The 10049-nt window shown below is 38.0% G+C and overlaps 1 protein-coding gene across 1 annotated transcript; it reads right to left on the bottom strand.

The window, feature by feature from the left end:
* Positions 1-89: 89 nt before the first annotated feature.
* Positions 90-8488, bottom strand: LOC114461002 (cellular retinoic acid-binding protein 1). The gene is made up of 4 exons (XM_028442902.1): positions 8348-8488; positions 6699-6877; positions 4979-5092; positions 90-1183 (listed from the first exon to the last, which is right to left on the bottom strand). The coding sequence occupies exons 1-4, from the start codon at positions 8415-8417 to the stop codon at positions 1133-1135; spliced, it is 414 nt and encodes a 137-aa protein (XP_028298703.1). The 5' UTR covers positions 8418-8488; the 3' UTR covers positions 90-1132.
* Between the last annotated feature and the right edge of the window lie 1561 nt (positions 8489-10049).

Raw genomic sequence — 10049 nt, 5'->3', positions numbered from 1 at the left:
ACATGTCTATAGATCAAAGTAAATTTCCTGAAAAAAGTTTCTGAATAAATGAAACCTTAACGAATAGTTTAAATATTTCTTTGTGTTTGTCTTACCTTTTTTTTTTTTTTTAGCAGAGGGATGTAAACCAATCACCTCCTAACGGCTGTTTTTATGTGTGAAGTTGCTAAACGTGGGCCTGACCTTTTTCATTTGATGAGTTTTTCAGGTGAGATGAATTCAGTGGCTCCTGCTGTGTTGAATATAAACATTGTACATAAGGACATGAGTTTGTAACTTCCCCTTTAACGTGTCTCCTCTTGGCTTTTATGATGTTGTACATGATTAGTGTTAGTTTGGTGTTTGACATTAAAACCTTGGATTAGTCACACACTCGCTCCGTCACTTTTATTTTATGGTGGATTTGTTTTGTTATAAAAGATGGAGAGATTGGTGTCAGCCAATTGTACGGTCTACATTTTCGGACCTCATCAGGTCTCATAGTGAGGTATCAGAAAAACTTCTGTCTTTTGTCAAACCAAACTGACTCATGACTCAGCAAAACCTCAGCCAAACCAAACGCCGTCAAATGAAAAGGTCTCAGGCTTCGAAATAAAAGTCATCAGACACTATGGACTCAGGCTGTAAAACACGATGTTGTATTTTAAAGAAACCATAAATACACATGACGTCATCAATATGTGTCCCGCTTCAGAGACGAGTTAAACTATGTCGTTTCATACCTATGCATTTATTAAACAAACAATACGTTAATATACTTAATGTTGTGTTTTACGGCATGAGGACGTTGAATCTGACTTTTATTGTGAAGCCTGAGGCTGTTTCATTTGTCTGGGTTTGGTTTGAGTGAGATCTTTCCATCTGACGGAGGTTTTGCTGAGTCATGACTTTGTTTTTGGTCTAATAATAAATGACAGAGGTTTTCCTAATACCTGAGACGTGAGGATGTCCTAAAATGTACGGCGTGCAACAGATTTTAGTAAGTTTATCGTACGTCTGCCTGGATAAATATGAAGAGAAATCAGATGAAATGGGTTTTTCCAGAGAGACGATGATTGAAGATCTAATGAAATGTTTGTAACGCTAAAGCACGAGTGGAAGTGGCGTTCCAGAGAGCAAACAGGATCTTGTGCTATCCTCGGAGGTAGACTCGTGTGCACAGCACGTCATCGGCGCCAAAGATCTGAAATGAGAAGAAGAAGAAAAGTGAGTACAACAAAAGCTTTTATGAAAGGATATTTTGTGTGTGTAGTGTGCTTACATCAGTCAATTACGATTTTCAATTACAATTACATTTGTATTAACAGTGTTGTGGCATTTAGGAATCCTGAAATTATTTCAATTATATTGTTATTTCGTGCCTAAGGTGAAAGAAAAAGAGACAAAAGCAAACTTGCAATTCATAATTATGGTTATAGTAACATATTTAATTTCATTTATTGTATTTGGCATTTGAAAATGGCCAAATACAATGTTCTCATAAGAGTTCTTATTATTTTTCTTCTGCAACTCCTTTGTCGTGGAACTCCTCCTAGACTATTAATGCAGCACTAATGACACGTATGTCATCTCATATGGTCAATGACAAGAATGTGCAGTCGATCAAGGTCGTATCAAGTGTCCGAAAACAAAATGTTCCATATCTCTGCTAATATTTATCGTACAAGTTTGATGCTTACATTTATGAAAAGCTCATCTCAAGTGGAATATTTAATTAGATTGGACTGAAGCTGTACGACCTACCAGTAACAAGATTGGCAGGGGTCAAAGTTCATTACATCACAAAAAAAAAGGTTTTTCCCCAATAACTTGGCCACTGGTACCATTTACCGACATTTCCTTTCAATGTATGACCTTGACCTTCTGTCCAAGGTCATATTGAAGGTCAATAACTCCTCAGAAAAGTGAACAAAACTTGGCCACAAATTGAGATACAGTGCTCAGACTGGTACCATTGACCTTCACTCAAGGTCAAGGTCAGTTTTCTGTTTTTTCCTGCGTTATTACTTTGAATTTAATTAATAAAAAGAACAAACTTGTCAACAAATCCAGATACAGGTTGTAATTTTTGCCAAATACGTATTCACCTTGTGAATACTGGTCTTGCCTCATTTTATTTTCATTCTGTCATGGTCAGGATCACAATTTATTTTCATAATGAAAGTTGAACTTCGTTACGTTCCATGTCCAGAAATGAGCAGGGAGAAGAGAACTTAATATCTTGCCTGCCCCTTACTAAAATTACAAATATTAAACAATTGGTCTGCCACATTTACACTGAGATAATATTACAGCATTATTAAAATAAAAAAACCTACTCTCAGCACCAAAATACACTAAACACCATGTTTATGTTGTCTTTTTTAATACATTATTTTATACTGTAATACATTCAAACTGCTCTTTATCTCACTTTACAATTAGAGGTGTCACGATCAAACTTTTTCCCTTCTGATACAAAACCGATATTGATCCAATCCCATGTCAGCACTATACATACTGTACATACTTTTATTACTTATTTTATAGTGTGGGATATTAGAAAAGGCTTGATAAAGTGATATTACTCAGAGAACAATACCTTTTTCATATTAACCGGTGGTTTACATCAAATTTTAATCTTAACAAAAGGATATTCATGAACTTAATAAAATACATCTGAAAAATAACCTAAATTAATGCAATAATAGCCCAGATGGAAATCTTAGTTTGAAAACCAAACTTTTTACGTGCATTTTACTAATAAAACATGAGCCAAACCTCCTTTTTTCCAGATATTGCCAGTTATCTGGATCATTGATCCTGATCATGGTATCATGATCAATAACAATTTAAAGGCTTGGAAGAAATATATATCCCAATGACTAACCGTACGTATAGTCCATATGTATGGACACCTTCATTTTATCTTAAAAAAATCATGATTAAATGTCCAATCATGACCGAAACTTCAGGAAATCTTGCCAAAAATGGCAGAAAAAGATTTAAAAAAAAAATTAAAAAACTGATCCGGAATCAATTTATTGATCTGGATCCCCTGCAAAATGTAATGAAGTCTTCCATCGTATAAGGTCTCTCTTTAGTTAAAATGTTGTCAAAATCCGATAACAACCACTTATTATAACCTCCTTGGTGGAGGTAATTAGTCCTTTATGAGTGTCTAACATCTGCTTGTACAATAACATCTGTATTTTTATAATTTCACTACATTTGATGCTTTGCTGTTATAATTCACTCCTGGTTGTTTATTATTGGCTGAAAAACACACCCGATGTAAACTGATGCTACACACACACACACATGCACGCGGTGCCTCAGGTTAAAAGTGGGCGTGGCCCAGCATACAGTCCCTGGGGTGTCACAATCACCTCCACACATCATCATCATCATTATGTGGGGCGATGGCGCTGAGCTGTGATAAATGAAGCCAGGACGAGTCCATCTGGTACCAGGGTCCACCCCACATAGTGGGATCAATGAGGCCCATTACAGACCACAGGACACACACACACACACACACGCACGCGCACACACACACACAGTGCCACCTGCTCCAGTCCTATCAGATAGTAACCATTGAACAACGCCATCAGAAATCCATAATAAATAGAAAAGGATAGTTTTAATGTGTGGAAATGATATCAAGTTACGCACCAAAGTTTTGGTGGAAGATGATTAATAATAATTATATTAATTTAGACACGGGAGAACATGGCGTGCAGCAAGTGGCTCGATGCGAGGCCTGATCCCCTAATGATCCTACACAAACTCAGTCCTGTGCATTAAAACCTATTCCAGTCTGTACATCTCTGACCTCTGACCCCTGAGGTGACCTTCAGTGGTCTATGTCAGTGTGACCTTTAATCTCTAATATGTAGAAGGATATTGGTGAGCCCGTCTGACCCCGCGCCGCTCACCGCCATCAGATTCAAACTTTCTTTGAAAAGTCGTCACATATTTGTCCGGTGACGTGTTCCCCTCATACCTCTCACGTTACGTTTTTATCAGTGGGAAGAAAAACGCACACCCTCGTCCTGACTCAAACCACATTTTGTCTGTTCAAAGCCTCCTTCAGCCTCTCTGGGTGGTTCTTCTCCCCCCGCCGATGACTCGGCTCTGCAGGAATGACTCGTTTTCTCCGTCAATATTTAACCGTATTCATACTTCCTGGCCCATCTGGCCACCGCTCCAGCACAGATGTTAACTGGGGTGAACAAACGCTTTGTTTGACTGAGTCTTGAAACATTCTGGAGGCCAGAAAGTGTTTGATGGATGCACCATCACGTAATGTGGAGTGTTAATGTTCTCCTTTGATGGATAAAATCCAGATATTCAGTGAAATGGAAAATAAATTTCTCTTGTTATTCTCATACAAACACCTAATGGATCACTTTTCTTTGTGATCTAATGTGATCACTCACAGATGGATTCCCGTCTGTACACACAATTCATTTGATATTTTCACTAGTGTCCGTATCACTTTGACCATCTGCTTCCTTTCCTGCTCAGAGTTTAATATCAAACTGTTATTAAATTGATAAAATAATAGATTTGAGTTTAAGCAGCCATGGATTTCATGAACTCTTCCCATTCGTCCTGACCAACGTGGTCCAGATATTTTCAAGTATATTTCAGGTGTGTCGCGGTTCAGTTTAAATCTCTTTCAAAATGAAATAAATGAGTTCCAAAAAGAAATAGACACTAGCAGAAAATAAAAACAAACACACACAAAACTGAAGCAAAATGCACAAAAATGACAAAAACACATTACACGAGAGAAAATTAATTCAATGAAAAATAAATGAATACAAACTGGGGACTTGTACACACAAATCCCTGCTCACTCTGTTATTTATACAGAGAACTTGATTTCTATAGAACTGAATTCTATAGAAGGCACAGAAAACCGCCACATGCATGTGAGAACATGCAAACTCCGCCGCGCGTCAGCTTTATTGGGTAATAAAGATATTCTCACCAATATGAGCTCATCCCCTCTGAGTTCTCGGCTCCAGAAGGTTTTGGGTCCGTTCCCGTTCAGAAGAGTCTGTTTGCAGTAAATCTTGGTGTCTGTTTCCCAGGTGGCCAAACTCTAAAAAAAAAAAAAAGAGCAGATCTTCAGTTTGATGGATGTGAGCACAGTTTATCTCTGAGTGTTACAGGCTTTTTAACAGGTTAACCACCTTTAAATCATCACCGTCTCTCCATACTTTACCAATCGGCTTTTTTTCCAGCTCCAACTATCAATCTGACAATATTATGACCATTGGCAGTAACACCAGCACTACTGATCTTTGTTTTATCCGACACTCACATGGTCTAGCATGCTTTAGAAGCAACCAAACCAAATGGAAACTCATAATGGTTTGGGTATGTTTGGCAAGGACGACACTGTGGTTCAGACTAGACGGAATAAAACGTCACTTTTCTCATCCTGGAGTATGGGGTACATCAAATGAGCAGAGAAAGATATATTAAATGACGTAAATATCATGTTAATTCTGCTTGTGCAACGATATGTATTGATTTTATAACAAGAGCTATCATCAATGGTATGAGCATCACAAAGGTGGGATACATGTGTTTTCCACTGCAGGAGACATGATCAGATTAAAGGCATTAGGAAATATTTAGGATTTTTTTTAAGAAATATTATTTTGTATGTCCAAGCTGGCAGTTCAGACAGAAGTCGCATTGCAAGGTATCGACACGCCCACTTTTTGTAATTAATGTTCTTTTCAGTTCTTATCAGTATTTTGTAATTGCTCCATCACATTAGTTGGATTCATTTTTCATTTTATTTATTATTATTACTAGGCCCGAGCACCACCAGCTGGCTCGTAGTGGCACACTGTGAGGGAAGGGGCGGAGCCTATATGAACGCCTTTCTTTCTTTCTTTCTCTCTCTCTCTCTCTCTCTTTCTTTCTTTCTCTCTCTCTTTTTCTTTCTTTCTCTCTCTCTTTCTTTCCCTCTTTCTTTCTCTCTCTCTCTCTCTTTCTCTCTCTCTCTCTCTTTCTTTCTCTTTCTTTCTCTCTCTCTCTCTCTCTCTTTCTCTCTTTCTTTCTTTCTCTCTCTTTCTTTCTTTCTTTCTCTCTCTCTCTCTCTCTCTCTCTCTCTCTCTCTCTCTCTTTCTTTCTCTCTTTCTTTGCAACTTGGTTTTCCTCTTCTGAAGGAAAGACATGGTTTCCTGCTGCTGTCTATCCCCCGCTCACATCCACAGTTCAAGACTAGCTGCTGCAGCAGAAGCACATGAGGATCTTAGTACCATTTGCACTGTTTTAAAAGGGGTGGTAGCTAGCTAGGGCCCTGATGCAGCATGAAGAATTGTTTGTAACAACCAGCTTTACTGCAGGGCCATTTATACTCCAATATAGATACTGTAACATAAAATGAAATGTAAATGCATTTTCGTACACGTATATATAAAACAGACTTCTGAGCCACGCCCCTGCCTTGGGCCCTGTGGAGTCAATACTCTTTACCCCCTCCCCTTCAGTCCGACACCCATGTCTGGGTGTTTGGAAAAAAGGTCAAAAATCGATGCTGAAGCCAACTTCAAAAAGTTCCAATTTAAGAACCGACCTAAACAAATCAGATCAGATTAGACCCGTTCGGCTCTTACTTAAGTTGGACGTCTATCTTATAGCAACAGAAGCTAATATTGAACATATTGTTATGGCGGGTGTTCTAGCGTTACCTTACACTTCCTCCCGTCCACCGTCTCCTCGTTGAACTCTTCTCCGATGCAGAAGTTGATCTCAGTGGTTCGGACCGTGGTGGACGTCTTTATGTAGAAATGTTCTCCGTTCTGTCTGATCTCAACGTGCGGTTTGGACGCAGCTGCCCCCGCCACCTTCCTCAACATGGCGTTCACCCCTAGGAATCAAACACGTGTCTTCATTGGAGAAACATGTGCTGCTTTTTAAGTTCATTAATAGTGTCACGACTGCAGACCCCCCACCCCCAGCAGCTATGAGTGAGATGGTTATCAGCAGATGTTCCAGTTATGGAGGGAGCAGTGGAGGTGATGAGAGCGTGGAATGTTGGGATGATTTTGGATGCGTGCTTACATTCTACGATGCCATTAGTGATCGCATGCAGTGACATTTATCAGTCAGAAGTTTTCTTCAATTTTATTGATGCATTTCAACAGAGGGAATTATATTTATCTGTGCAACATCTATGAGGTAATCTAAAACAAAAATGAAATAGGATGAAATATGAAATAAATTAAAAATTAAGAGCGTGCAAATCTCCACCAAACGCCAAATCTCATCTTTTACAGATATTGTCAGTTATCTGGATCAGTCATCACGCTAATATCATCACTTTAAAGCAGTGTTTTTCAACCAAGGGGTCGGGACCCCATGTGGGGTCGTCTGCAGGTTAAAGGGGGTCACTTGAAATGTCTATTAATACATAAATGATGAAAAAAATTACTGATCAAAAATGTATTTTGTAACATTTTTAAATGATTAATCTTTTACAGTAAAACACAATCTTAACCAACTGGATTCTATACTTTCACTTTGTCAAATATAAATCTACTTATTAATAATAATAATGATAATAAAATGCAGTATTAAAATGTCTGAACTGGCACAACTTTTAACTAATATTGGCAACTCTGTGTTGGTAATACAGTATAACAAACATGATCAAAAACTACTTCTAAAAGAAGAAAAAATGTCTTTAGGATTCCCAGAAATTCTTTATCAAAATAAGGTCACGATCCAAAAAAGGTTGGAAACCCCTGCTTTAAAGACTTGGACCTATAGGTCCAAATGTATGGACACCATGCACCATTTTTTAGAGAAATCACAATGAAATTTGCAATCCAGATGTGATTTAGTACTTGACATAATCTGTCTAAAAGACAAACAAATCAATAAACGCCGATGAAAATATGACTACCTTGGTGAAAATGATAATTATTTAAAAACTCCTAGAGAACCAAACCAACAATGTTATCCCGTGACTGAAGGCAGAGTTTCCTACCATTGCTTTTCTCTTCATCCCTAAACTATTCTCTAATGCTGATAATAAAAACCAGTTTCACATTAATCTTTAAGACAAATGCCGGGAACCCAGACCCTGTTTTTAATTAAAGTAACCAATCAAATGCTGAGATGGGAAATAAAAAAGAAAGGAGGAAAAAACAAGAAAGAAAAAAAGGAAGAAAACAAATTGTTTGCAGATTTTTTTGTCTCTGCTGGATTTCAGTTTTTTTCTTGTTTTTGTTTGCATGCATTCCAAATAAAAAGCTGGATTTATGTGTAATGATGAATCTACTGCTCATGTGTTAAAATCCCATTTTATGGAAAATGATTTTTAAAAAAGTCTCACCCAAAGCTTTGAGCAGCTCGTCAAAATTCTCGCTGCTTTTCATTTTCCAGGTTCCTGAAAAAGTTGTCATTTTGCGCCTTTAGATGTTTGAGTGTGAGTCGGCCGACGCCTCCTGTCGTCTGTCTCCTCTCTCAGACTCACTCTCCCTCCATCCCTGACCCCCCCTCGTCTCCTCCCAGTGTGTAATGATCCCACACTGAAGACCAAACCCCCTTCGACCTCTGCCTCCAAGCACACACACATATTTACCCATCAACACACACTCACACACACCCTCACACATGTTGTTAATGACTGTTAGGTCATCACTGAAGATCTTCAGCATCGTAGCTTTGTTTAGCTTAGTTCAGAGGTTCTCAACTTTTTCAGCCCACGACCCCCATAATACAGGTGCCATAGACCTGGGACCCCCACTGTACCTGAAGGTGGTTGAACAACACAGACATGAAATGGGTAAAAACTGAACAAAGATGATGGAAAATGTGATGAAATGGGATTTTAAAAACTACAGAAATTGGTTAAAAGTTGGAAATTAGAGTGGGCAAAGATGGACAGAAATGAATTTAAACTCAAATGGTGAATGTGGTTAAATTGGCAAAACTAAGCATATGGTGAAAAGAGGTTAAAATTTACAATAATGGGTCGACATATGTGACATTAGGTGGAAAAGTGGTGGAAAGGGTTTTTAAGTGCTGGAAATGTCTTGAAAGTGGAAAAAATGTGCAGAAAAGGCATTAAAATGTGATGGAAAAGTATCAGAAATGGGAGTAATGTAACAAAAATGTATTAATATATATATATATAGTTATTCTTAGTTTGTTGAAGGCATCTGGTGACCCCTTCACTGTGTCTTGCGACCCCAATTGGGGTCCTGACCCCAAGGTTGAGAACCCTGGCTTAGTTAGTGTTGACCTTCACTGGTAGAGGAGATTAAACTACAGTTAGGTGACAAAGTGCTAACTTGTTTGTTTAGTTTCCTGGTTTCTGTTGGTTAGTTTGTGTCTTGGTTTACAAATGGTTGGTTGGTTGGTTGGATGGTTTGATGGTTTGTAGATGGTTAGTTGCTAAGTTATTCATTTGCTTGGTGAGTCTAACTAGTCTATGACACTGGTGGTTGTTTACTCAAGTATCACAACCTTGATTATGAACGAATGGATGAAGTTATGGATAAATTACTGTTGTTACAAAGTGGGGTAACACTTTACTTGAAGTTTTATACATTATGCTGACATTACGTTTTCATTATCTTCCATTACCATAAATAAGGTGTCTTTTGTTACCCTAACCCCTAACCTTAACTCTAATCCTACCTCATAACTCCACTAGATCCCTCCACCTAACCCAAAAAATGCCAACATAGCTCAAAAGGTGTCACAGTTTAGCGAGCGACACTTAATGACAGCCTTCATGACACCTTATTCATGATGATGACAGTGTAATGTCAGCCTTATGTATAAAACTTAAAGTGTTAACAACAGGGCTTGTTTTTATGATCATTTTGTGTGTTTTTGACTATTTTTCTGTCATTTTGAGTGTGTTTTATGTGGTTTTGTGTGTTTTTGCGGTTGTTTTTTTAAGTCGTTTTTGGAGTCATTCTGTGTGCTTTTGTCGACCTGTATTTTGTTGTTTTTTGCCATTTTGTGTATTTTTCTGTAATTTTGTGTATTTTTTGGTGTCAATTTGTGCATTTACTTTGGTGGCC

Source organism: Gouania willdenowi, chromosome 3 (assembly GCF_900634775.1).
Source record: "Gouania willdenowi chromosome 3, fGouWil2.1, whole genome shotgun sequence".
Lineage (NCBI taxonomy): Eukaryota > Metazoa > Chordata > Actinopteri > Blenniiformes > Gobiesocidae > Gouania > Gouania willdenowi.
This window is presented reverse-complemented; position numbering and strand designations above follow the sequence as displayed.

Coding starts and splice junctions, on each gene's coding strand:
- LOC114461002 (XM_028442902.1), bottom strand. CDS start 8,417: ATGACAACTTTTTCAGGAACCTGGAAAATGAAAAGCAGCGAGAATTTT. Junction 5,093..6,698: donor TGGACGGGAGGAAGTGTAAG/GTAACGCTAGAA, acceptor TTTTTTTTTTAG/AGTTTGGCCACCTGGGAAAC. Junction 1,184..4,978: donor GAGGGGATGAGCTCATATTG/GTGAGAATATCT, acceptor TTCTCATTTCAG/ATCTTTGGCGCCGATGACGT.